Raw genomic sequence first — 27,741 nt, 5'->3', positions numbered from 1 at the left:
CTTTGTGCACCTGGCTTTACATGGGCACTGAGGAATCAAACCTGGGGCATCAGGCTTTGCTAGCAAGCACCTTTAACCACTGAGCCATCTCTCCAGTCCTGGGAGACCTCTTTCTTTTCATGGACTATATGTACTTTCTGGTAATGATACACCACTCCTCAGTGAGTATGGGCAGTGAGGTGGTAGGGTCTGGAGGGGAGTATTTGTGTTTATAAAAGGACAGTACCCAGGGTCTTTCTGCTAGAATTGTTTTGCATCACTGACTGATGCATACATGCTATTAATACATGCAAAGAGCCTTCATAGGATGAAATATATACATACATATATACAGGTAAGTAAAATCAAGGTCATAAGAGGGGCTCATTGCATTATGTTTTTCTAAATATTTTTATGTGAAAGTGGCAGAGAGAGAGAGTGGGTGCATGTGGGCCTCCAGCCACTGGAAATGAACTCCAGACACATGCACCACCTTGTGCATCTAGCTTACGTGGTACTGGGGAAGCAAATCTGAGTCTTTTGGCTTTGTAGGCAAGTGTTTTTAACCGCTATGCCATTTCTCCAGCCCTGTATTATGTTTTTTTTTTAAAGATGGTCCAATGGAAGAAAGCAGGTAAAAGAAATACTAGGTCTTTTTTTTTTTCAACTGAATTTGCACCTACAGTTATCTCAAAAGTAAACATTTCAATTAAAAATAATAGCAACTTGAAGTCTGTGCTGAAAGATACTGTTTAATCCATGTAGCTGCAGGAAGCACATTGAAGTGTCACGCTGTGGAGCATGACTTTCCATTTACAATCAAGGATGTGCTAATTCATTTTAGGTTTTCTTGGGTGTATGTGAAAGTTAAGCAGTGCTATGGTGTCTTGTCTCTACTAGCAGAAGACCTCTACTTTGCAAACCCATTGTAGCAGACAGCTTCAGGTTCACTGAGATGAACTTTCAGACCAGGCACAGTTATGGAGGAAGGGATTTATTGAAGCTTACAGATCCAGGGGAAGTTTCATAATGGCAGAAGAAGCTGGCCTGCTTTCACAGGCCCAAGCAGACAGAGAGAGAAGCAAAAGCCAAAAAGCCACACAGCACAGCACACTTCAGAAACTCCACCTAGGTACACTTTGCCTATCTTTAGATTGAAATCTGAAATCCACCGCCACACCTTAAGATCACCCAGTGACATTGCCTCTAGCAGGTGGCTACAGATGCAAACTATAAATAAACAACTGAATATATTGGGGGCCACCTATTCTATTCAAATCACCACACCCATCATGTCAAATATCTTATAATCAGGGACAGAGTAAAATTTTAGAAAGTTCATTCTGTCAATGGAAATATTTGGTATTGTGAATATTAATCTAAAAAATTCAACACTGAAGAAAAGGGCATTTATGGGCTGGAGAGATAGCTTAGCAGTTAAGGCATATGTCTGTGAAGCCTAAGGACCCAGGTTCGATTCTCCAGGTCCCTCATAAGCCAGATACACATGGTGGCACATGCATCTAGAGTTTGTTTGCAGTGGCTAGAGGCCCAGGCACACACATTCTCACTTTGTCTCTCTCTCTCTCTCTAATAAATAAAAACAAAAGTTTTAAAAGAAAAAAAAGAAAATGGCATTTGTTTTAATATTACCAATACTATTTTTGAACATAAGAACATATGAATAACCAGTGTCGTTCATATATTAAAGAATTCAGGCTGGCCATGGTGGTGCATGCCTTTAATCCCCGCACTCCAGAGGAGGATTGTTGTGAGTTTGAGGCCCGCCTGTACTAGAATGAGACCCTACCTTGAACAAATAATAATAATAACAACAACAACAAATCAAGTAGTTGGCATGGTGGCACATGTCTTTCATCCCAGCATTTGGGAGGTAGAGGTAGGAGAGTCTCTGGGAGTTTGAGGCCAGTCTGAGACTACAGAGAGAGCTCCAAGTCAGCCTGGGCTACAGTGAGATCCTATCTTGAAAAAAAAAAAATCAAAGTAGCAGAAAAGGGTTTGGTATTGGTTTCAGCACATTTGTTATTCATAATGGCATATCAGGATTAGGTCAAGTTAGTTTACACGTATTACCTCATGGATAGTTGTTTATAATAAACTAGAACTCTTTTTTTTTTTTTTTTTCTTCAAGGGAGGGTCTTTCTCTAGTCCAGGCTGACCTGGAATCCCCTGTGTAGTCTCAGAGTGGCTTTGAACTCACAGTGATCCCCTTACCTCTGCCTCCCAAATGCTAGGGTTAAAGGCTTGTGCCACCATTCCCAGCTCTTTGCAATACAATTTTAGAAATATTTGTAAAAATATATATCACTCCATGTTTGCTGCTTGAAATCATTCAGTAGACCTGAAGTTATGTCCTGACTCTGTTTAGCAGCCTAAAGGCAAGGAAAGTGCCAGGCATGGTAACGCACACTGTAATGTTAGCACTTGGGAGGCTGAGACGAGAGCTGCATATTGGAATCCATTGGGTTATATAGCAAGAACTTGTGTCAAAAACAATACAAAACAAAAAGTAACAAGATTATACTCAGATTATGTCTCATTCCTTTTAAATTTTTTATTAACAACTTCCATGATTATAAACAATACCCCATGGTAATGCCCTCCCCCCCCCACTTTCCCCTTTGAAACTCCATTCTCCATCATATCCCCTCCTCCTCTCAGTCAGTCTCTCTTTTATTCTAATGTCATCATCTTTTCTTCCTATTATGATGGTCTTGTGTAGGTAGTGTCAGGCACTGTGAGGTCATAGATGTCCAGGCCATTTTGTGTCTGGAGGAGCATGGTTGTACAGAGTCCTAACCTTCCTTTAGCCCTTATAGTCCTTCTGCCTCCTCTTCCGCAATGGACTCTGAACCTTGGAAGGTGTGATTAGAGATACTGCGGTGCTGAGCACACCTCTGTCACTTCTCAGCACCATGATGCCTTCTGAGTTATCCCAAGGATGAATCAAACCTGGGTCCTTAGGTTTCGCAGGCATACACCTTAACCATTAAGCCATCCCCCCAGCCCTCCCATTCCTTTTTTTATTTTTTTATTTGAGAGCTACAAACAGAGAGAGATAGAGGCAAAGAAGAGAGAATGGGCACGCCAGGGCTTCCAGCCAGTGCAGACAAACTCCAGACACGTGCTCCTTGTGCATCTGGCTTACATGGGTACTGGGGAATTGAACCTGGGTCCTCAGGCTTTGAAGGCAAGCTCCTTAACCACAAAGCCAGCCCCCCACTTAGACTTTTGACCTAAGGGTGTTGGGCCCTTCATCCACTTCTCTCCCACTTTCCATAGACATGAATGTCCAGAACCAACCAAGTCATGGAAATCTGTTCCTGTCTATTACTGTTGCTCTCTCTTTCTCTGTCTCTGTTTCTCTCCAAGAGCCTCCAGATTGGTTACAGTTGTGATTTCTTCCTCTTGCTGGGCCTATGACTTCTGTCCTGGCCTTGTTTTCCTGCCGGAGCATTGGTCTAGCACGCTCCTTTCCCGTGGATCTCCAGCGTCAAGCAGCTGCTAGCTCGCTCATGGCTGAACTCTGACGTCACTTGCACAGTCCTTCCACTAATAACATTACAGCTTACTAAATGAACCCATTTATTTATTTATTTTCGGTTTTTCGAGGTAGGGTCTCACTCTAGCCCAGGCTGACCTGGAATTCACTGTGGAGTCTCAAGGTGGCCTCAAACTCATGGCAATCCTCCTACCTCTGCCTCCCGAGTAAATGAGTCCATTTAAAGAAAATAATGATGTACTGAATTCCCTAATACAGCGTGGCTTCTTATCTGGTCCTGAAGACTTTGTTCTTAGTTTTGTTTTATTTTGGTCTTGTTGCTTTTGTTGCTGCTGCTTTTCTGTAGTGCTGGGGATTGAACCCAGGGTCTGTGTGTGCGCTTTGCTGCTGAACAGTCCCTCAGCCCCGCCGTGGTTCTTCCATGAGACCTGTCTTGCATCTGCTGTCAAGGGTTTGATGTCATTGACTCTTTTTGTTCATTTTTTATTTATTTATTTGAGAGCGACAGACACAGGGAGAAAGACAGATAGAGGGAGAGAGATAGAATGGGCGTGCCAGGGCTTCCAGCCACTGCAAACGAACTCCAGACGCGTGCACCCCCTTGTGCATCTGGCTAACGTGGGACCTGGGGAACCGAGCCTTGAACCGGGGTCCTTAGGCTTCACAGGCAAGCGCTTAACCGCTAAGCCATCTCTCCAGCCCACATTGACTCTTTTTAAATAGCCTTTAATATTGATAAGTATAGTAAAAGGAAGGTAGTTTTAGAACATTGACTTATTTGACACATGCTATATCTATGGAAATTTTCAGAGTCTACAGCTAAATTGTCTTTTTTTTTTTGAGGCAGATCTCATGTAGTTCAAGTTAACTTCTAAACTTCTGATAGCCTTGCCTCCACGTCTCCAGAGTTGGAATTATAGGTATATGCCTCCACACCTGGTCTTACGCAGTTCTGGGCATTGAACCCAAAGCCTCATGCATGCTAGGCAGGCACTCTAGCCACTAAGCCACATCCCCGCCCCAAATGGTCTTAAATGTTTATTTTTCCTCATGACTGTGACATTATACAGACATGCCATAGGCATAGGCATTTAAAATTTTTTTTAATTTTTAATTTTTTAGTATTTATTTATGTATTTATTTGAAAGAGAGAGAATGAGTGTACCAGGGCCTCCTTGTGCATCTGACTTATGTGGGTCTTGGAGAATCAAGCCTGGGTCCTTTGGCTTTGCAGGAAAGTGCCTTAACTGCTAAGCCATCTCTCTAGCCCCCCCCAAAATATTTTTATATTCCTCACTTTTATACAGTTATATTCCCCCGGGCCTGTGTGTGTGTGTGTGTGTGTGTGTTCTTTTGAGGTAGGGTTTCATTCTAGCACAGCCTGACTTGGCATTCACTGTGTAGTCTCAGGGTGGCCTTGACCTCACAGCAATCCTCCTACCTCTGCCTCCTGAGTGCTGGGATTAAAGGCATGTGCCACCATGCCCAGCTTTCCCTGTGCCCTTTTGAAAAAAAATTTTTTGTCTTTTTTTTTTTTTTTTTTAGAGAGAGAGAGAGAAGCAGATAGAAAAAGAGAAAATGGACACCCTAAGGCCTCTAGACTGCAAATGAACTCTAGACACAAGTGCCACCTTGTACATCTGGCTTATGTGGGACCTGGAGAATCGAACCTGGGTCCTTAGGCTTTGCAGGCAAGTGCCTTAACCACGAAGCCATCACTCCAGCACCCCCCCCCCCAATTTTCATTTGTTAGCACACATGAGAGTGTGTGCACACTAGGACCTCCTGCCTCTGGAAATGAATTTTAGACACATGCGCATGTGCCACTTTGTTTGTCTGGCTTTATGTGGATATTGGAGACTCAAACCCTGGTTATTAGGCTTTGCAGTCAAGGGCCTTTAATCACTGAGTTATTTCTCCAGCCTCCCTATGCCCTTTCTTAATTCTTTTGTATACAAGTGTGTCCTGTGCTCTTGCTTATTCTTTTCTTATCTAACTTTCTTATTATGAGTAGTAGTATTATATTATGTTATATATATTATATTATTATTGTCTAGCTTTAAAAAATGATTTATTTGCAGGTGTGGATGGGGTGGGAAGATGGGGCTGCAAATGAATTTCCAGCTGGTGTTACAAGAAGGGCTAGGGAATTGAACCCTGGTTGTCAGGCTTTGTAAGAAAGCACCTTTAATTGCTGAGCCATCTTCCTGGCCCCCCTAAGATTTTTTTTTTTAATTTATTTATTTGAGAGTGACAGACAGAGAGAAAGACAGATAGAGGGAGAGAGAGAGAATGGGCAAACCAGGGCTTCCAGCCACTGCAAATGAACTCCAGACGCGTGTGCCCCCTCGTGCATCTGGCTAACGTGGGACCTGGGGAACCGAGCCTCGAACCGGGGTCCTTAGGCTTCACAGGCAAGCGCTTCACCGCTAAGCCATCTCTCCAGCCCCCCCCCCCTAAGATTTTTAGGCATAAATCTATTCTTGATTGAAGTCATAAGGTTTTTTTTTTCTATTTTTTTTAATGAGAGAGAATTGTTATGTCAGGGCCTCCACCCACTGCAGTCGAACTCCAGACATGTGTGCCACCTTGTGCACATGTGTGACCTTGTGTGCTTGCATCACCTTGTGCATCTGGTTTGCGTGGGATCTGGAGAGTTGATCCCTTAGGCTAAGCTGTCTCTCCAGCCCAGTGTTTTTCTTTTTTTTGAAGAGTTGGTATTTGAATATTACTTATTGATCTTAACCAGATAAGAACAATGCATGAAATAATTTCATTTAAAGATATTGTTAGTACAACTTTCAAGCATCTTGCATTTGATTGAATTAACTCAAACTCAATTCTCATTCTTTTCAGTACAGTATTTCTTAAAGCTTGGGGCCTAAAGAATTCTCAAATTGAGATCTTGTATTATTTTCAGACAGAACCTTTGGTAATGTGTAAGTAGTTTTTGTTTTTATTGTGATTTTTGACAGCTTACTTTTTTGTAGCAAGTACAGTGAAAATTTAATTTTCCAAATATATTCACCATATAATAATTATAAGTAAGGAGTGATACAAAATGATTTATTGAAAGCTGTTTTAAGATGTCCCTTGGAAATGGTCTGAAATCCCAGCCCAGCACTCAGGAAGATGGGACAGGAGAATCAGAGTTCAAGGCCAGCAGAAAATGTCTCATAATTTGTTTAAGTCAATTTGGAGGAAGGAGATTGAATGGTCCATTGTCTACTGACTTAATCTTAGGTTAAAAGTCTATGTTTGTGATTGTTTAATCAGTCCCTGTCTTAAAGACTTTAGAACATTTTACCATTTCAGTAGTAGTTGATTTTTTGTTTGTTTGTTTATTTGTCTTTAAGACAGGGTGGGAGGCTTACTTTCCACCCCAGCCTGGTCTTAAACTCACAGTCCCTAGCTTCTGAAGTGCTGGGATTGTAAGCATGTGCCACTTTACCTGGCCCTCGCAATTGTTTGTCTTATTAGACTTGTGTTAGCATTTGTTTGTATTTTATATGGTTGTTTTTTTTGGTTTTGTTTTTCAAGGTAGGGTCTTGCTCTAGCCCAGACTAATCTGGAATTCACTATGTAGTCTCAGGGTAGCCTCAAACTCATGGAGATCCTCCTACCTCTGCCTCCCAAGTACTGGGATTAAAGGCATATGCCACCATGCCCGGCTATTTTCAGTTTTTAAAATGTTTCTTTTCATCTTCACTTTTGCCTTTTCCTACCCTCACAGGTAATGTAAGTCACACATGCCTAACTACTTTGACCTGATGGAGTGAGGTAAAAATTAAGAGGTCTGGATTGTCAGTGGTTTGAAGGGAGAAAAACCAACCAGGCTTCATTAGCTGTTGGATGGGTAAGAGCCTTCTTGTAATGTCTTTGTAATTTCTTTCTCCTTTATGAATAGGGAATGTATTCTCATTTTAAGTTTTCAAAGAAAATAGATGCTACTTAAAGTGAAATCCTGGAGCTGGGAATGTAGCTTAGTGGTAGAGCACTTGCCCCAGTCCAATTAGAGGGCAGTTGGTTTCCACCATGACAGACGTGCCACTATTGCACCCGTTGGCTCATTTGGCCTGGCTGGCCAAATATGAGGCTTTCAATATACACTGTTGGGTATCTTCACTGGTGATTTTTCTTTTTTTGACACTAGATATTTTTTTCTTTTACTCAGCTTATTATAGTAAAATAAGTTTTTTTTAAAAAATTTTCTATTTAGCTATAACCTGTGTAATGGAAGATGATTGAAGACAAGGGTCCTCGTGTTGCTGACTACTTTGTGGTAGCAGGATTGACTGATGTTTCCAAGCCTCTGGAAGAAGAAATTCACTTCAATGATGCCTGCCATAAAGTAGCCAAACCCAAAGAACCTATCACGGATGTTTCAGTTATCATTAAATCCCTTGGGGAAGAAGTGCCACGGGATTATGTCTGCATTGATGCTACTCCGACGGGGTTGTCAGCCGATCTCAATAATGGAAGTCTAGTGGGGCCTCAGATCTACCTTTGCTACAGAAGAGGACGAGATAAGCCCCCACTTACAGATCTTGGGTGAGGAGTTGTTTAATGAATTCCTATTATCAGTCCAAATAATATGCCTTATAGATTTTGAAGTTAACTGGTCGTTAAAATGGATATTGGTAACTTCAGAAAAATAGACAGGTTTAGCTGGGTGTAGTGGCATGTGCCTGTAATCCCAGTATTTGGGATGCTGAGGCAGGAAGATCATGAGCTTGAGGCCAGCCTGGGCTACTGAGTGAGAACTTGTTTAAGAAACAAAACAAAATAGCTGGGCATGGCAGTGCACACCTTTAATACCAGCACTTGGGAGGCAGATGCAGAGGTAGGAGAAATACCATGAGTTTGAGACCACCCTGAGACTATATAGTGAATTCCAGGTCAGCCTGGGCTAGAGTGAGACCCTACCTGGAAAAACAAAAGCCTAGGAAGAAAACTATATATATATCCTATATTTGCATTCTTTGTTCTACAGATTTCCAGCAGTCATCTGTATGTTTGGTACAGGGGACAGAACTTAAAAAACATTTACAGAAAAGTACCAGAAACTTAATGTATTATCCTGTTAAAATTTTTTAAAATTTTATTTGCAAGCAGAGAAGGATACAAGAGAGAGACAGACAGAATGGGCATGTCAGAGCCTCCAGCTACTGCAAACAAACTCCAGATGCATGTGCCACTTTGTGCATCTGGCTGTATGTGGGTATTGGGGAGTCGAACCTGGGTCATTAGGTCTTACAGACAGACACCTTATCTGCTGAGCCATTCCTCCAGCCCTCTCCCGCCTAATTTTTTGGCGTATGTGTGTTGTATGCACACGTGTGTGCAAATATGCACACCACATACACTTGTGTGTGGTGACTAGAGGAAGGCGTCAGGTGTCATCCCCTCTCCCTCTGCTACCTTATTTCCCTCAGACAGTCTTTCACTGTTTTCACTACCTGTAGCTCACCAGGTTTTGGTTAGAATGGCTGGCCAGGGAGGCCCAGTGGTCCTCCTATCTCCAGCGGCCTCCTCTGCACTGTGTCACAGGCATGTGCAGTCACACCTGGCCTTGGATGTGAGTGCTGGGGGTTGACCCCAGGTCTTCATACTTGCTTACCGAGAACTCTTACTTGCCAAGTCATCTCTGTAGATCTGTGATCTATTTTTTTAAAAATTTATTTATTTGAGAGCGACAGACACAGAGAAAAAGACAGATAGAGGGAGAGAGAGAGAACGGGCGCGCCAGGGCTTCCAGCCTCTGCAAACGAACTCCAGATGTATGCGCCCCCTTGTGCATCTGGCTAACGTGGGACCTGGGGAACTGAGCCTCGAACCGGGGTCGTTAGGCTTCACAGGCAAGCGCTTAACCGCTAAGCCATCTCTCCAGCCCGTGATCTATTTTTTGTTGTTGTTTTTGAGGTAGGGTCTCTCGCCTCGGTTGACCTGGAATTCATTCTGTAGTCCCACACTGGCCTCAAACTCTCAGTGATCTTCCTACCTCTGCCTCAAAGGCTTGATCAGAATTTTCTAAAAACCAATTTTTTGTTGTTTGTTTGAGGTAGGGTCTCTCATCGTAGCTCAGGCTGATCTGAACCTCACTCTGCATCCTCCTACCTCTGTCTCTGGAGTGCTGGGATTAAAGGCATGTACTACCACATTCAGCACTCATTTTAGTTTTGATACAATGTTTCATACTCTTACCCAGTCTGGTCTCAAACTATGGGTCTCAAATGATCTTCCTATTTCAAACCTTCCAAGGAACTGAGACTACTGTGCCTGGCTTAAATTATTATTATTCTTTTAATTTAATTTATTTACTTTGCAGAGAGAGAGTGAGCTGTAGTAAACGAATTCCAGTTGCATGCACCAACCCGTGCATCTGGCTTTACGTGGGTGATGGGGAAATGAACTATAGTTCTTAGACATTGCAGGCAAACACCTTAACTGCTGAGCCAACTCTCTAGGCCCCTTGAATTATTATTATTTTTTTAATTTTTTGTTTATTTATTTATGAGTGACATATAGAGAAAGAGGCAGAGAGAGAGAGAGAGGGTGCCTCAGGGCCTCCAGCCACTGCAGACGAATTCCAGATGCGTGCACCCTCTTGTGCATCTGGCTTACATAGGTACTGGGGGATCAAGCCTTGAAGCAGTATCCTTAGACTTCACAGGCAAGTGCTTAACTGCTAAGCCATCTCTTCAGACCCCCCCTTGAATTATTTTTAAAGTACAAGAAAAGTATGTTAGAATGATGGCAGATGGTGGTTTCACTATGTATCAAATATGGATCTTGGCACAAGTTAGAACCTTGCTATATTGAACTTGAAGGTAATAACTTCATTGAGAATAATATCTACCATATAATCTTGCTCATTTGACACATAAAGTAGTCAGAATTGCACAACCAATCCCATAATACATTTGGGGACATATTTTAAAAATATTTTTATTTATTTATTTCTTTGAGAGAAAGAGAATGGGCATGCCAGGGCCTCTAGACACTGCAGACAAACTTCAGACACATGCACCACCTTGTGCATCTGGCTTACGTGTGTCCTGGGGAAATGAACCAAGATCCTTTGACATTGAAGGCAAATGCTTTACCCACTGAGCCATCTCTTCAGCCCACATTTGGGGACATTTTTATCATGTCATTAGTATTTGCTACCCAGTTCCTCTTACCTACTGAGACCCAGACAATAGCAGTTTTCCTTCTGTCTCTGTAGATTTGCCAGTTCCAGACATTTCATGTAAACGGTTTAATGCTATATATGACCTTTTGTGAATGGCCTCTAGCATATATTTTTAAGGTTCCTCTATGTTGTAGTGTGTGTCAGTACTTTCTTTTTTTAAAAAATTATTTATTTATTTATTTATTTGAGAGCGACAGACACAGAGAGAAAGACAGATAGAGGGAGAGAGAGAGAATGGGCGCGCCAGGGCTTCCAGCCTCTGCAAACGAACTCCAGATGCATGCGCCCCCTTGTGCATCTGGCTAACGTGGGACCTGGGGAACCGAGCCTCAAACCGGGGTCCGTAGGCTTCACAGGCAAGTGCTTAACTGCTAAGCCATCTCTCCAGCCCGTCAGTACTTTCTTTATGCCTTTATATCATGGAATATTCTACCATATGGCTACACAGTAATTTATTTATCCAGCACCTGAATGTGGGCATGTGGGATATTTTTTTTTAATTAATTAATTAATTATTTATTTGAGAGTGACAGACGCAGAGAGAAAGACAGACAGAGGGAGAGAGAGAGAATGGGCGCACCAGGGCTTCCAGCCACTGCAAATGAACTCCAGACGTGTGCGCCCCCTTGTGCATCTGGCTAACGTGGGACCTGGGGAACCGAGCCTTGAACCGGGGTCCTTAGGCTTCACAGGCAAGCGCTTCACCGCTAAGCCATCTCTCCAGCCCCATGTGGGATATTTTTGCATTTGGGTTATTATGAATATTCACATGCAGGGTTTTTAAATATATTTGTTTGTTTATTTATTTATTTTAAGAGAGAGAGAGGAAGAGAATGAGTGTGCCAGGGCCTCCAGCGACTGCAGATGAACTCCAATTGCATGTGCCCCCTTTGTGCTTCTGGCTTACATGGATCCTGGAGAATTGAACCAGCATCCTTTGGCTTTGCAGGCAAATGCCTTAACCACTAAGCCATCTCTCCAGCCCCACATACAAGTTTTTAATGTAGATATATTATAATTTTTCTTGTCCGTATACCTAGCAGTAGAATTGCTGGGCTTTATTTTAATTCTGTGTTTAAACTTTTTTTTCTCAATTTTTATTAACATTTTCCATGATTATAAAAAGTATCCCATGGTAATACCCTCCCCCTGCCACTTTCCCCTTTGAAATTCCATTCTCCATCATATCCCCTCCCCATCTCAATCAGTCTCTCTTTTATTGTGATGTCATGGTCTTTTCCTCCTCTTATGATGGTCTGTGTTTAAACTTTTAAGAAATTTCCAGAATGTTCTTCAGAGAAGCTCCACCTTTGTTCATCCCACTAGTATTGTATAGGGTTCAGATTTCTCTGTATCCCCAATAATGTTTTACACAGTCATCTCCAGCACAGCTGTTCTAGTGGGCTTAACATCGTATGTCTTTGTGGTCTCAATTTGCATTCACCTCGTGGTCAATAATGTTCAATATCTTTTCCTGGCAAATTTGAATATTTTTAAAAAAGTGATTATTATTTTATTTTATTTATTTATTTATTTTGGTTTTTCGAGGTAGGGTCTCACTCTAGCTCAGGCTGACCTGGAATTTACTATGTAGTCACAGGATGCCCTCGAACTCATGATGATTCTCCTACCTTGGCCTCCTAAGTGCTGAGATTAAAGGCATGCACCACCATCTCTGGCTTTATTTATTTATTTATTTTAAGAAAGATAAAAGCAGATAGAGAGAATGGGTGCGGCTGGGCACCTGGACATCCAGATGTATGTCTGCCTTGTACATCTCTCTTTATGTGGATAGTGGGGAATCAAACCTGGGCCCTTTGGCTTTGCCTGCAAGTGCCTTAACCATTAAGCCATCTCTCCTGCCCTGATGATCTTTTTTTTTTTTTTTTAAGATTTATTATTTACTTACTTATTAGAGACAGAGAGAGAGATAGTGAGAATGGGTGCACCAGGGCCTCTAGTCAATGGAAATGAACTCCAGATGCATGCACTACCATGTGCATTTGGCTTACTTGGAGAATTGACCCTGGGTCCTTATACTTCATAGGCATGCACCTTAACTGCTAAGTCATCTCTCTGACCCCTGGTAATCTTTTTTTTTTTTTTAAAGAAATTAGGATTTTTTAAAACTTTATTTATTTGAGAGAGAGATAGAATGTGCATGTCAGGGCCTCCAGCCACTGCAAACAAATTCCAGACACATGCACCCCCTTGTGCATCTGGCTTATGTGGGTCTTAGGGAATTGAACCAAGGTCCTTTGTCTTTGCAGGCATATGCCTTAACCACTAAGCCATCTCTCCAGACCCCCCCCCCAATAATCTTTTGTTAAATGTGTGTTCAGCTCCTTTACCCATTTTTTTTTAATTTTTTTTTTTAATTTTTTTTTGGTTTTTATTTATTTATTTGAGAGTGACAGAGGAAGAGGCAGAGAGAGAGAGAGAGAGAGAGAATGGGCGCGCCAGGGCCTCCAGCCACTGCAAACGAACTCCAGACGCGTGCGCCCCCTTGTGCATCTGGCTAACGTGGGACCTGGGGAACCGAGCCTCGAACCGGGGTCCTTAGGCTTCACAGGCAAGCGCTTAACCGCTAAGCCAATCTCTCCAGCCCTCCTTTACCCATTTTTAACTGAGCTTTTTATTGTTGAGCTTAACAGTTCTTTATAAATTCTAGATGCAGTCTTTCATTAAATATGAAACTTACAAATATTTTCTCCTATTCTTTATGATATCCCTTTCTTTGTGATACGCTGCGAAGCCTGTTGTTTAAAATTTATTTATTTGACACACGCTTGTGTGTATTCATGATTGCGTGTGTGGATGCATGTTTATACTCATGTGTATATGCACGAATGCCCCTGTATGCTGACCAGAAGTTAAATGTCATGGTCCCTTTCAGTCACCGTGCACCTTATTCTTTGAGATGGGGTCTCTTGCTTAACCCAAAACTTGCTGATTCTGCTAGTGGAGCTAGCCAACAGGCTGACAGAACTCCCTGTCTCCACCTTCTTGGTGCTGGGATTACAAGCACGTGCCACCACACCCAGCATTACAAACTACCAGTGCTAGGGACCTGAATTCAGATACTTACGCTTGTGCAGCAGGCTCTTTACCACCGAGCCATTCCCCCAGCCCCAAGTTTTGATTTTATAGCTTAGTTATGTAAGGATCAGAGAGGATGCTCTTAAGGTAATTACTTTAGATAATTCAGTTGTGTTCAACTTCTCTGTATTTAGGAGCCTTTATTAGGTTCATTAGAGATAAACTTATACAAAAAAGTTTTAATAATCTGAACATGTAACTAAAATTTTAACTTTGGTCAAAATGCAAGTTGCTTTTCCTAAAGAAGATAACTTGATTTTTTCTAGAAAATTATGTAGTTAAATAATGGAATGCTAAACAAGTGTCCTTGTATTTAATTACTACCATTCTCTATGTATATTAACAAACACACATTGTTAGTAGGGAAACAGTTACCATTGACTACAGGACTATAATTCAGGTTCACAATAAGATGTAGGATATTATTAATACATCGCTACATTTTAGGATGAGTTCTAGGTGCCTGAAAATGTTGCCCTTCAGCTGTGTGGGCACTTTGTGTATCTACTTTCATTGATGTTTCAGGGTGTTGTATGACTGGAAAGAGAGGTTGAAGCAGGGCTGTGAGATTATTGAAAGTACTCCCTACGGGCGCCCTGCGAATATTAGCGGCAGCACCTCTTCACAGAGGATCTATGTCACCTACCGAAGAGCCTCTGAGAGCATGACTCAGAATACTCTGGCTGTCACAGACATATGCATTATCATTCCCAGCAAAGGAGAGAGCCCGCCACACACGTTCTGCAAAGTTGACAAGAACCTCAACAATAGCATGGTAAGTGCTGCTTTTGTACTGGTAATTTAGCCTCTAATAAGTGAAAACAACGTGGCAGTACTTTCTCAAGAAGCAAAGCTGTACAAAGGCCTTTTCCTTCTTCTTGCCTCTCTCCCTTCCAGCTCCTTGCCCTGTCCTTCATCACATTTCCCCTTTACTGCAAAAGAAATTAACACTGGGGCTGCCCCTGCCCACTCTGGTATACTAGATCCTTTAGCAAACATCGCTCTTGTTTGTTTGGTGGCAGGATCTCACTCTAGCCCAAGCTGGCCTGGAACTCACTGTGTAGTCTCAGGCTGCCCTCACTCTCAGGGCAATCCTCTTACCTCGGCCTCCCAAGTGCCAGGACTAAAACTCCACCGTGTCCGACTTTACCATACACAGCTTTAAGGACATGGTATTGGCACTTTTTCCTACTTTTAAAAAGCATATTTTGTTATTTGTTTGTTTGAGAGAGAAAGGGAGGAGAGGAAGAGAGAATATGAATGGGCACATCAGAGCCTCCAGCCACTGCAAATGAACTCCAGATGCATGTGCCACCTTGTGCATCTGGCTGTGTGGGTCCTGGAGAATTGAACCTGTGTTCTTATGCTTTGTAGGCAAGTGCCTTACTGCTAAGCCATTGTTCCAGCCCAGTTCTCTCCCTACTTTTTGTAAATCATCCAGGTTTTTTTTTCCTCCTTCTCTGTTAGATTATTTCCTCTAGCATGAAAAAAAAATGTGTTGTAAGATCTTACATCTTTACACAACCTTTTGGTTCCATATTCTCTTTTTTTCCATTGTCCCATGTCCTTTTCTTTACAATGAAACTTTTATTTGCTTTATTTTTTGTTTATTTTTATTTATTTGAGAGCGACAGACAGAGAGAGAAAGAGGCAGAGAGAGAGAATGGGCATGCCAGGGCCTCCAGCCACTGTGAATGAACTCCAGATGCATGTGCCACTTTGTACATCTGGCTTATGTGGGTCCTGGGGACTCGAGCCTCGAACTGGGGTACTTAGGCTTCACAGGCAAGTGTTTAACCGCTAAGCCATCTCTTCAGTCCTCTTTTGTTTATTTTTGAAACAGGGTCTCTCTCTAACCCAGACTGACCTAGAATTTGTAGCCTAAACTGGCCTCAAACATGGCAATCCACCTACCTCCTCCTCTTGAGTTCTGGGACTATAGGCATGAGCTAATACATTGGCTATAGTGAAACTTAGAGTTAAATACGGGCCTGAGGATGCAGCTCAGTTAAGAGTGCTCACTTGGCAGGCCTGAGGCTCTGGGTCCCATCCCCAGTACCACATCAGCCAGGTGTGTTGAAACACATGGGTAATCCCAGTGCTTGGGAGGTGGAAGCAGGAAGATCAGAAAGAGTTGGCAGTCATTCCCAGCTACAGGCTACATAACATCACAGCTTAAGCTACATGACACTGTCCCTCACTGAAAAAACAAGACCCCCAGTGGGGGAGGGCAAGCTGTGTTATTCATTCTTATTCTTCTCTTTGACTTTTCCCAATTGTTTTTTGTTTGTTTGTTTGTTTTGTTTTTGTTTGTTTGTTTTTTCAAGGTAGGGTCTCACTCTGGTCCAGGCTGACCTGGAATTAACTATAGTCTCAGGGTGGCCTTGAACCCACGGCGATCCTCCTACCCCTGCCTCCTGAGTGTTGGGATTAAAGGCATGTGCCACCATGCCCGGCTCCGATTTTTTTTAATCCATCATCCCATCAAGATTTTTCTCATTATTGGATCAGTGATCAGTTGTCCATCACGGTTTTTAATAGATGATCATTTTTCCTTCAGACAGCAGTGGCAGAAGTACAGGGTACTTTGTCTAAGGTACTTGCTTATTTTTCTCTTCCTTGGACAGATATTCTTTTCCTGCCTTTAGTGATTATTTCCCAGACTGCTGTGTGATGGGGTGCTCAGGGCTCAGTATGTTCTCTTCCCAAGTGAAACTCACTCCTTTGATGATCTAAGTATTTTTTGTTGTTGTAATTTCTTTTTTGTTGTTGTTTGTTTGTTTTGTTTTAGTTTTTGAAGTAAGGTTTACACTTTGGCCCAGGCTGACCTGGAATTCACTGTGTGGTGTCAGGGTGGCCTCAAACTCACAGTGATCCTCCTACCTCTGCCTCCCGAGTGCTGGAATGAAAGGCGTGTGCCACCACATCTGGCTGATCTAAGTATTTTAATAAGTCTATGTGGGGGTGACTTCTAGATTTACATGTACACTGACCTCTAATTTATTGTCTCTCTTGGCTGTCTTATCTAACACAGCACCTTGAACTCAAAATGGATAGTACTGTTCCACCAAACCTTTCCACACTTCTCTCACTGTCTTTTCCTGGCTCATAACTGGAAGCTCCACTCTTGGAGTTAGTCGGAATGAAAACCTTGGAGAAGTAGTGTCCCTTCCTTTCTACCCCTCATCAGTTCTCCTGTAAACTCTGTTGACTCTAATTTTGAAATGTCTTGAACTTGATCACTTCTTTAACCAGTTCAATGCCACAAGCCTAGTCCAGGCCATAATAATCTCTTAATGGGATTATTGTGACAATCTTCTAATTCAGGGATCAGGACTATTTTCTTCTTTAAAGAGCTAGATAGTAAATTATATTTTATAAGCTATATATATTCCGTTTCTGTTCTAAATACATGTTTTTAAGTTGAGGCAACCCCAATCAAATTTGTAGAAACCACTCTTAATCATTATACAGTGCACATATGCATTGACTTACCACAGTGTACCCCAGAAATTGTGTGTCAGTTTAAAACACATTCTTCACTGAGGTATGTAAAAAAAGGCCGTGGGCTAAGTGCAGGCCACGGTCTGCCCGCCCTGCTCCCGCTGCTTCTGTTTCTGCGCAGAGCAGCAAGCGGTTCTGTTCAAGTAAGAGTCAGATCACGCCACTCCCAGTGCAGTCATGGGAGCGACAGCAAAGAATGCTTTTACTTCCGTCCTGTGCAGTCTGTCACCCAGAATTTCAGACTTAGTCTGGTATCTTAGCAAGACTATACACACGGATACTTGGTGTGTGTCTGTTTCATTTTGAGGATAAATTTACTTTGGGTTCACAGTAGTGGGCATTGCCATTAGAACTATTTCTAAGTCTCATTTAACTAATGAAGGTATTCTATCTAGCTAGACTCCTGCCATTGAAACTAAAACTAGAAGTAATGCATGTTTTTGTTTTTGTTTTTTGTCCACTGAAACAGTAGTCACAGTATTGCTGCAGATCATGTCTTCTCCACTAAAGAGAATAAAGAGACTTTGTACCACAGTGTGGTCAGTGTAAACTCCAGCTAACCTGGCTTGGTGTGAATCCCAGATGGGTGTCACAGACAAGTTCTTTGACTCTTTGTACCTCAGTTTCCTCACGCATGAAGTGGGATAAAATGGTTCTTTACTTCATAGGCCTTTTTGGATGAGTAAATGAAGTGCTATTTGTAACAAATATGGGACAGTGTTAGAACATAATAAATGCTGCTTAACTATTCTTTGGTTAACTCTGCTTAATCTCTTCTTTTGTGTATCTAATGCTTATGGGAAAACTTTTTAAAATTATGTCTAGCTCTTAACCTTCTCTTGTTTTTTGCTTCCTTCTTAAAAAAAAAAAAGTCATTGGAAGAAAACTGTTAAATGGCTATTTTCTTACTCTTCAACCAAGTATCACCATTTATCGTTTCTACTCAAGGTTGGGACTTGAATAAAATGTAAATTGCTGTGCTTCAGTTTTATTTCAATTTTTTCCTTATGTTAGCACCAAGCAAGGGAAAAATTATTAAATTTTGCTTCTGAAAGAAAAATGACCAATGACTCCAGTAAAATGCTGACAGAATAATAAATTGAAAATAGCTAGCAGAGAAAAAATTGTTACTATGCCTTAGATAATACATATTCCATTTTTACCCAGTTACTTTTAACATTGAATGTTATTTCTCTCTCTCTCTAATTCAGTGGGGATCTGCAGTGTACTTATGCTATAAAAAGTCGGTGGCAAAGACTAACACTATATCTTACAAAGCTGGTAAGTATAATTTTTCCAGGAGTACCTTATATTTAAAATGTATTATGGGGCCCACAAGCTTAAAGACAAAGCCATGTATGACCAGGACATGAGGCATGTCAGGTTATTTTTGGTGGCAGGACTGGGTCTATAGCCTATGTCTTTTGATTCTTAGCTTTGTCTTCATCTATATATTTTTGACTTACAAATAGAAAATGACTTTGAAAAAACAGTGTTTTTTTTTCTTTTAAAGCCTTTGAATTAAATAAGTAGATGCCAGTTCCCTTTTATTTATTTATTGCCTATATGTATGTGTGTATGGGCATGCCAGAGTCTTTGGTTGCTAGAATCAAAAGCCTTTCTGGCTTTATGTGGGCGCTGGACAATTAATTGAACCTGGGCTTGAAGGCTTTTCATGCAAGCTCTTTTGACAGCTGAGCAATCTCCCCAAAGCCCTCTAACTTAAAATTTTTTTCTTCTTTATTTATTTGAGAGAGGAAGAGAGAGAGAGGCGGATAGAGAGAATGAGCATACCAGGCCCCCCACCACTGCAAACAAACTCCAGATGTATGCACACCTTTGTGCATCTGGCTTACATGGGAACTAGGGAATCAAACCTGGATCCTTAGGCTTCGTAGGCAAATGCTTTAACTGCTAAGCTGTTTCTCCAGCCCCCCCTCTAACTTTGTAAAACAGTGGACAGTATGAAGAAAAAGATGTTTCTTTAATGTTTGCATTAAGTTGAATCAAATTTATCGTTCATTTATACATTTTCTAATAATATATGTTATAAACCAAAAAGTTGCCATCGTATATGCATTGTTGAAATTTTCAGCTTTCAGAGATGTCAAAATATGAACCATATTGATTTTATTTATATGACAACAGATTCAGCTTTTTATAAATATTTTTAAAATTAAGAGTCTAGACTCATTTCTCTCTCCCTTTGATTTTCCAGGGCCCAAAATTCATGGTATTTTTTTCTCAATTTTTATTAACATTTTCCATGATTATAAAAAAATCCCATAGTAATACCCTCCTTCCCCCTCAAAATTCATGGTATTTTTGTTCTTACTTTACATTTGTACTGTTGCATCATGACCTGAGAGAGTAGAACATAGCTAACTATAAATCCTCATGGGACCCCACTGGCTGGCTAGCATGTAATTAGAGAACCTTAGCTTACCTAGTTCATCTCACTTTACACATGAGAAAACCTGAGTCGTATTTGTTCAGAGTCATGAGACACTAGGGGTAGAGCCCACTGCTCTGGTTCCAAGTTATCGTTTTGTTCCTGTGGCATGACTTGAGGCTAAGGGCTTCAAGGTTGGTCACACAACCTATTGGCTGTTTGTGGTTCCTAGAAATACAGTGTGAGGCTCTGCTCCTTGAGTGTGCTCAGTAGAAGATGTGTGCACCATTTTCAAGACTGTGATCACACACCTAAGTCTTCAGTCTTCATATCATCTGGGATTATTTAGGATTCTAATAACAGTCTAAATCTGTAGCTGTTTTTTATTATAAGTAATCATTTAGTTGTGCTTGCTAGAGGGTACATGTATTCTCCAGTGAATGAGTAATTTAATGTACACAAAGGCCTTCTGATGGAAAAACCTGATAAAGTATATATTTACAAATAGCCATATTGAGATTTTCAAAAAATTTGCTTTGAGGCAGTGTGATAATAAACTGCACATTTAGGAGTGTGGTTATACATGTGTGTTTCTAGAGGATTATCTTTTTTTTTTTTTAACTAGTTGTTTTTGGCCTTCTAAATACGTGAAATAAAGCATTTTTATAATCAACTTATTAAGTACCTAATTTCCAGAGACAGCAAACTAATATTTCTCATTGCTTTATAGGTCTAATTTGTAGGTATCCTCAAGAAGACTATGACTCTTTCTCACTGCCAGAATCTGTTCCCCTGTTTTGTTTACCAATGGGTGCAACTATTGAATGTTGGCCACCAAATAGCAAATACCCTCTTCCTGTATTTTCTACATTTGTGTTAACTGGAGCCTCAGCTGAGAAGGTACTATATATTTTAACAACTGGTATCTACAAGGAACAATAGGAAAAACTATTTCAATTGAATCAATTATACATATGTTTTCCACTTGATTAAATAACTATCCAGAGACCTAGGAAAATAAAATTTCATTCTCATCCTCTCAAATACTTTTGAGCAAGGGTCTCACTTTAGCCCAAGCTCACCTGAAATTCACTATGTAGTCTCAGGCTGGCCTCGAATTTGTGGTGATCCTCCTGCCTCTTCTCCTGAGTGCTGGAATTAAAGACATGTACTACCAGGATGGGCTTTTTAAATTTAAAAGATTTTTTTTACACATGTTGCATATTGGTCATATTCTCATCAGGTTATACTCTTATATTCTCTCTCCCTCACCCCCATTCTACCAAGGGCCCTCCTCAGTGGGATTATTGGTATTTGCTGTGGGGTTATGCATGCACCATTCAGTCTCTGGTGGGGGTGGGGGCAATGAGTAAAGAACTCCAAACACATGCACCCCCTTGTACATCTGGCTTATGTGGGTCCTGGAAATTGAACCTGGATCATTAGGCTTTGCAGGCAAGTGCCTTAACTGCTATGCTGTCTCTCCAGCCCCCTCTTTAAAATTTTTTTTTAAATATTTATTTGAGAGAGAAGGAGGCAGAGAGAGAGAAAGAATGGGTATTCCAGGGTCTCTAGCCACTGCAAGCCAACCCCAGATGCATGCACCACCTTGTGCTTTTGGCTTTATGTGGGTCCTGGGGAATCAAACCTGAGTTATTTGGCTTTGCAGGCAGGCACCTTAACCACTAAGCCATCTCTCCAGCCCTTGGCCTGGAACTTTCTTTGCAGACCAGGCTGGCTTCAAACTTAGAGCGGTCCTCCTGCTCCGCTCTGCTTCTGCCCTCCTAGTGCCTCCGTGCCCAGCTTAAGGTGCCTTGACTCTTTATTATAAACTTTCCATGTAGTCAAAACACCCTTTTTTAAACCAGTCAGGACACATGAGTATATTAGATTATAGTAAATACATCAAGAAAGCAGTTATATTGTGGCTCCTAGCACTCAGAAGTATGCATCGGGGAATTGTAACCCTGAGAGCAGCCTAGATGACATAAGCTTAAAAAAAAAGTAAAAATAAAGGAGAGAAAGCAAGAGCAATCGAGCAGCTTATGTTTGTGCACCACTTCCTAGTCCCTGGCACCTCATACCTGGCCCATCCACAGAATATTTCCCTAATGCATGAACACGTGATATGCGATGTCTTTATTAAGTATGCTGCTTGTTCGGCAGGTCTATGGTGCTGCTATTCAGTTTTATGAACCATACTCGGAGGAGACTCTCACAGAGAAACAGAGACTTCTTCTGGGTTTAGCATCATCGGCAGATGGGAAGCCTGATAATTCCAGAACAATTCACACTAACAAATGCATCTGTCTTCTTTCTCACTGGCCTTTTTTTGATGCATTCCGGAAGTTCCTGACTTTTCTGTACCGCTATTCCATCTCTGGACCTCATGTCCTTCCAATTGAGAAGTAAGTTAGAAGTTTCTTGGTTTAAAATTTGTCACACTGTTCCTTGGTATATTTGTACAAGTAATTGAGCAAATTTTATATGGCAGCTGGCTTTCTTGAGAGTTATTTGAGGAAAAATGTTTATTTCTTCAGGTAAGATTTCACCATTATATTTTTACAGTTACTATTTTAAATGATTTTGTTCCTAACAAATGTTTTGATTTATTTTGAAATGAATTGTTTGGAATAAATGTAACAAGGGTTTTTTAAAATACTCTTGGGGGTTGAAGAGATGGCTTAATATTTAAGGTTCTTGCCTGCAAAGTCTTTACAATCCTGATCGATTGCCCAGTATCCATGTGAAGTCAGATACACAACATTGCACATGTGTTTGGAGTACACTTGCAGTGGCTAAAGGCCTTGGTGTGCCCATTTTCTTTCTCTCTGTCTCTCAAATAAATAAGTGAAATCCTCTTAGAAAGGTTATAGCTGCTTCTCTGGAGAAAAACTCATCAGTGAGCACATGATCATAATCCCAGCACTCAGGAGGCAGAGGCAGGACTGTGACTTTGAGGTCTCATCTGTGTGGCAAGCAAGAACTTGCCTCAGTAACCTCTGGGCTGGTGATGAAGCTGAGGGCTTGAGTACTTGCCCAGTGTGGCCAGGCTGGGCATCGCTGTGCATTTGGGCCCTGGTCTTACGCACAAAGCAGCAAAGTACAATTCTCCCATTGAGCTGCTTGTTATCCATTTTATGCTGGGGAAAAAACGTACAAAACCACTAGTAGTGTTGAAAATTATTTAGTGGAAAGTTTATTATGTTTTTTGTTGTTTCGTCTTGGCGATGGGGCTTTGCTATGTTTCACAGCTGGCCCTGACCCTCCTCAGCCGTCCCAGAACTGGGACTCTAGGCGTGCACCCTCTTTTAGCTTATTCATCATTTAAGCGTTCACACTCATTCACAGTTCTGAATGATTGTGTCACTTCCACAATATGAACAATTGACAGTTTAGCTTATTACATATGTAAGAATTGCCTTCTTTGATTAGTTCACATTACTGATGTGTGATATGTTATCTACCTAGGGAGAGAAAGAAAGTTAAAATGACTTTTTTGAGACATTGAAAACACAGCGACTGTTGAATGTGAGCGTCTGTTAATGGGAAGGTTACTGGATGTAGGCAGAGGTAATGTTAATGGTACAAATGGTTTAACACTGTTCATTTGTTCCTGTAGTACACAGGGCTTTTGTGATGGCATGTTACTTTTATAGCATATATGACTCACTTTGGAATCAATTGGATTTTTGTTTTTGTTTTTTAAGGCATATATCTCATTTTATGCATAAAGTTCCTTTTCCATCTCCTCAGAGACCACGGATTTTAGTTCAGGTAAGATTCCCTCAATATGAAAACTGTTTGAATTAGTATTGACCTGTCAAAATGTAACATAAACAAATTTTTTATGAATAAAAATTTTAAATGAGAAAAAAATAGAATGAAATATAAAGAGAAGCCAGATATTCTTTCATGCTAAAGTTGGGGCCCTCATAGTTTATTACCCCCTCTGTTTATAAAGAAGTCCAAGCCAGACGTGGTGGCACATGCCCTTAATCCCAGTGCTCAGGAGGCAGAGGTCAAAGAAGGATTGCTATGAGTTCAAGGCCAGTCTGAGTCTACAGAGTAAGTCACAGGTCAGCATGGGTTAGAGCGAGACCCTACCCCAAAACAAATGGGTAAATATCCACGGAAGGACTTTTCATGCTGGGCATGGTGGCACATACTTGTAATTCCAGCACTTGAAAGCAGACAGGAGGATCAAGAGTGAATTCCAGGACAGCCTTGGCTACATAGTGAGACCCTGTCTCAAAAAAAAAATGCTTTTCTAGGTATTTGAAACTTTGTGCCTTTGTCAGCCATTTAATCAGCGTAATGTATTAAAGTAGGTGTAAGGAAAAGATGTATATTGCAAGAAGGAAAGAATTCCCAAGTCTTTGATGCAGGGAAGTTTAAAATGAGTTTAAACTTTCTGCCATCTTTCCTCCTTTGTTTATAGTTCTTTTTGTTTGAGCTCCTGGATGTAAATTGCTTATTTAATCAACATCTGTGAAGTGGTTAATACAAAGGGAACCTCTTGACGCGCTGTCACTGCGCTTTACTGCTCACTGGAGTCCGTCAGGTGGTAGCATTGGTAGAAATCATCTGCTAAATCGCTGTTTACAAATTTGTAGAAATTTACATTAATTTGAAAATGAAGATGAAATTAATCGCATTATATTGATACAAATATAATATCGAGAAAAACAACCATTTCTTTCTTTCTTTTTTTTTTTTTCTTTTTGTTTTTTGAGGTAGGGTCTCACTTTAGCTTAGGCTGACCTGGAATCCACTATGTAGTCTTAGGGTGGTCTCGAACTCATGGCAATCCTCCTACCTCTGCCTCCAAAGTGCTGGGATTAAAGGTGTGCACCACCATGCCTGGCAAAACAACCATTTCAATGACCTTTACAATTAATCTGCATATCCACCTGTCATTCCTCTTATATCTTGGTATTTAGTGCCAGAATATATATGTCACATAGCAAACTTTTCCTCTTATGAACCGTATACTATATATATTTTTTATTTTATTTTATTTTTCAAAGTAGGGTCTTGCTCTAGTCCAGGCTGACCTGGAATTCACTATGTAGTCTCAGAATGACCTTGAACTCATGGCAATCCTCCTACCTCTGCCTTCTGAGTGCTGGGATTAGAGGTATATACCACCACACCTGGCTCTGTATACTAAATTTTTTTCAAATATATCTTATTTATTTATTTATTTGAGAGAGAGAGAGGGAATGGGCACACCAGGGCCTCTAGCCACTGCAAACGAACTCCAGGTGCATGCGCCCTCTTGTGCATCTGGCTTACATGGGTCCTGGAGAATCAAACTGGGATCCTTTGGCTTTGCAGGCAAATGCCTTAACTGCTAAGCCATCTCTCCAGCCCCTGTACACTAAATATTTTAATTATTAAAGTCTAACCAGTTTCTGTTGCAAGAGCTCAACTCTGCAGTTACAGCACGAGATCGGGTAGATAACATATAAAGAGTCATTTTGGAGTGTAAGAATTGTTTATAAGATAGGCAGCCTCTAGATTCATGCTGTAGGCTATAAATTTCCTAGTTTTATGATGCTGAGTGAATAATTTAATCTCATAACACAAGTTTGTTAAAAAACTTGAAGACAGAAGAGAGAGGATTCAGAATAAGAAGTTGTTTGCTTAGCTAGGCAAGGTAGATCCCCCCTTTAATCCCAGCTCTCGGAGGCAGAGGTGGGAGGATCACTGTGAGTTCGAGTCCACCCTGAGACTACATAGTGACTTCCAAGTCAGCCTGGGCTAGAGTGAAACCCTAGCTAGGAAAAAAGAAAGAAAGAAGTTGTTGGAAGGGGTCAGAGGTCCGGGCAGAATCCTGGTGCTGACTGTTCTGTCACTAGCAAGCTGGGAAGCTTGCCTGGTCTCAGCGTTGTCCATATGGCAGTGCCATGCCAGAAAGTGGTGTTTCAAAGTTCACCTTTATGATACCAATACTTTAAATTTTCTTCCAGCTATCACCACACGACAGTTTGATTCTCAGTCAGCCTGTTTCTTCACCCCTTCCACTAAGGTAAGTGAAACTTCATTTTGGGTGGTTTCTCTAAATCACATGTGAACTAAGGTTATAATAGATGCATAATCTCTCTTTTGTAGCTAAAATTTCAAGTGTTGATGGAAGTACTTTTCTTAGCTTGTTCCTTTTACTTAATTTTGGAGTTACAGTTTTTTTAAGAAAAAAGAAAAACCTTGACAGCAGAGTGTTTGGTATTTTGTATGTGCTTATTTTTATCAAGTACTACTACATAAATTATGAATACAGTTATTTTTAACTTGTCCTCTGAAGTACATTCAAAGGCAATTACAAATTTAACCCAAAATAAAAAAAATACAATTCTTAAGCAGTAGACTGGTTTTTATTGTTGTAAAAAGTCAGAGAAATTATGAAATACATTTTCCCTACAGTGTTATTTCTTGAAATTTAATTAGCTGTGTAATGTTTTTGTCAGAAATGCTTGCAATATAATTAAACTATTATATACCACACACCTAAGGGAGACCAGCTGCCATCTTTGAAAACTTTGTCAGCATTACAAATTATTTCATCATTAGCCCTTAGCCCAGAAAGATGAGTGTTTTCTTAACCATTGTTTGAGCTGAAAATAAACCAGAACCAGTGATTATAAATGACCCTAAATTACTCCAAGAACTTCATTTAGGTGACAGCTTTATTTAGATACAACTTAAATATCACAAAATTCACCCAAGTGAAGTATAGAATTCAGTGATTATATTCAGAGTTCTGTAGCCATCACTATAATAAAATCCTAAGCATTTTTATTGCCCTAAAAAAATAAGCCCCGGTCTAGAGAGATGGCTCAGCAGTTAAAGGCAATTTCTTGCAAAGCCTGATGGCCTGGGTTCCATTCCCCAGTACCCACATAGAGCTAGGTGCACAAAGTAGCACATGTGTCTGACGTTGGTTTGTAGTGGCAAGAGTTCCTAGCCCCCTCATAACCACTCTGCCTCTCTCTGTGTGTCTCTGTCTGTATGAAGTAAATAAATAGCCCTATAATGTTTAGCAGTTAGCCATCTTCCTCCTATTCATACACAAATACACAACCCTAGGTGGCCATTAATCCATTATTTCATTCCATATACTTATCTGATTTGGACAATTCATTGAAAAGTAATTATACTGTAGGTGGCCTTAATTCTGACATTTTTCCTTAAAAAAAATTTGTATTTATGTATTTGTAAGCAAAGAGATATGGGTGCAAGAGGGAGAGAGGGGGAGAGAATTGGCACACCAGGGCCTCCAGCCACTGCCCGTGAACAGGTGCATGTGCCACCAGAAATCACCTGACCAAGAGCAGCTTTTGGGAAAAAAGATTTATTTTGGCTACAAACTCAAGGAGAAGCTCTATGATGGCAGGAGAAAACGATGGCATGAGCAGAGGGTGGACATCACCTCCTGGGCAACATCAGATGGACAACAGGAGAGTGTGCCAAACACTGACAAGAGGAAGCTGGTTATAACACCCATAAGCCCACCCCCAACAGTACACTGCCTCAGGAGTAGTTAATCCCCAAATCTCCATCAGCTGGAAACATAGCATTCAGAACACATAAGTTTATAGGGGACACCTGAATCAAACCACCACACGTGGGTACTGAGGAATCTAACCTGGGTCCTTAGGCTTTTCAGGCAATCACTTTAACCACTAAGCCATCTCTCCAGCCCAATTGACTTTTTTCTAACTGAACACGTTTCCAGGTCATTGGTGTTATTGTGTATCATTATGTATTCCTTTTACTCTGATTAGTATTCTGTTGTATGAATTCCTGTTGTTTTATTTATCCATCAACTGGGATTGTTTTTTCCATTTTCACTAAACAGAGTTTTTTCGTGGGCATTATTAGTTTTGCTTCATCATAAAAAAATTAAGGCCTGGGGAGTTGGTTCAGTGGTTAAAGGCACTTGTTCCACAATCCTGCCAACCATAAATTGGATCCCCAGCACCCATGTAAAGCCAGATACAAAGTGGCACAATGCATGTGTGGCGGTGGGAGGTAGAGTCAAGAGAG

At 41.0% G+C, this 27,741-nt stretch overlaps 1 protein-coding gene across 3 annotated transcripts in view; it reads left to right on the top strand.

Annotated features, from left to right (window-relative positions):
• Positions 1 to 27,741, top strand: part of Dennd4a (DENN domain containing 4A) — a 110,859-nt gene that overhangs the window by 25,414 nt on the left and 57,704 nt on the right. For 2 of the 3 annotated variants that reach the window (XM_004662555.2, XM_045160136.1), the window contains exons 2-9: positions 7,236 to 7,358; positions 7,722 to 8,053; positions 14,322 to 14,571; positions 18,512 to 18,581; positions 20,423 to 20,592; positions 21,859 to 22,100; positions 23,403 to 23,469; positions 25,668 to 25,726. In XM_004662555.2, the coding sequence (XP_004662612.2) occupies positions 7,743 to 8,053; positions 14,322 to 14,571; positions 18,512 to 18,581; positions 20,423 to 20,592; positions 21,859 to 22,100; positions 23,403 to 23,469; positions 25,668 to 25,726 (1,169 nt within the window). In that variant the 5' untranslated portion in view covers positions 7,236 to 7,358; positions 7,722 to 7,742. The remainder of the gene's footprint in view (positions 1 to 7,235; positions 7,359 to 7,721; positions 8,054 to 14,321; positions 14,572 to 18,511; positions 18,582 to 20,422; positions 20,593 to 21,858; positions 22,101 to 23,402; positions 23,470 to 25,667; positions 25,727 to 27,741) is intronic. The other variant, XM_045160137.1, reaches the window with a different exon arrangement.

This window comes from Jaculus jaculus, chromosome 10 (assembly GCF_020740685.1).
Source record: "Jaculus jaculus isolate mJacJac1 chromosome 10, mJacJac1.mat.Y.cur, whole genome shotgun sequence".
Taxonomy (NCBI): domain Eukaryota; kingdom Metazoa; phylum Chordata; class Mammalia; order Rodentia; family Dipodidae; genus Jaculus; species Jaculus jaculus.
The sequence above is the reverse complement of the archived record's forward strand: the minus strand, read 5'-3'. Positions and strand labels throughout refer to the sequence as shown.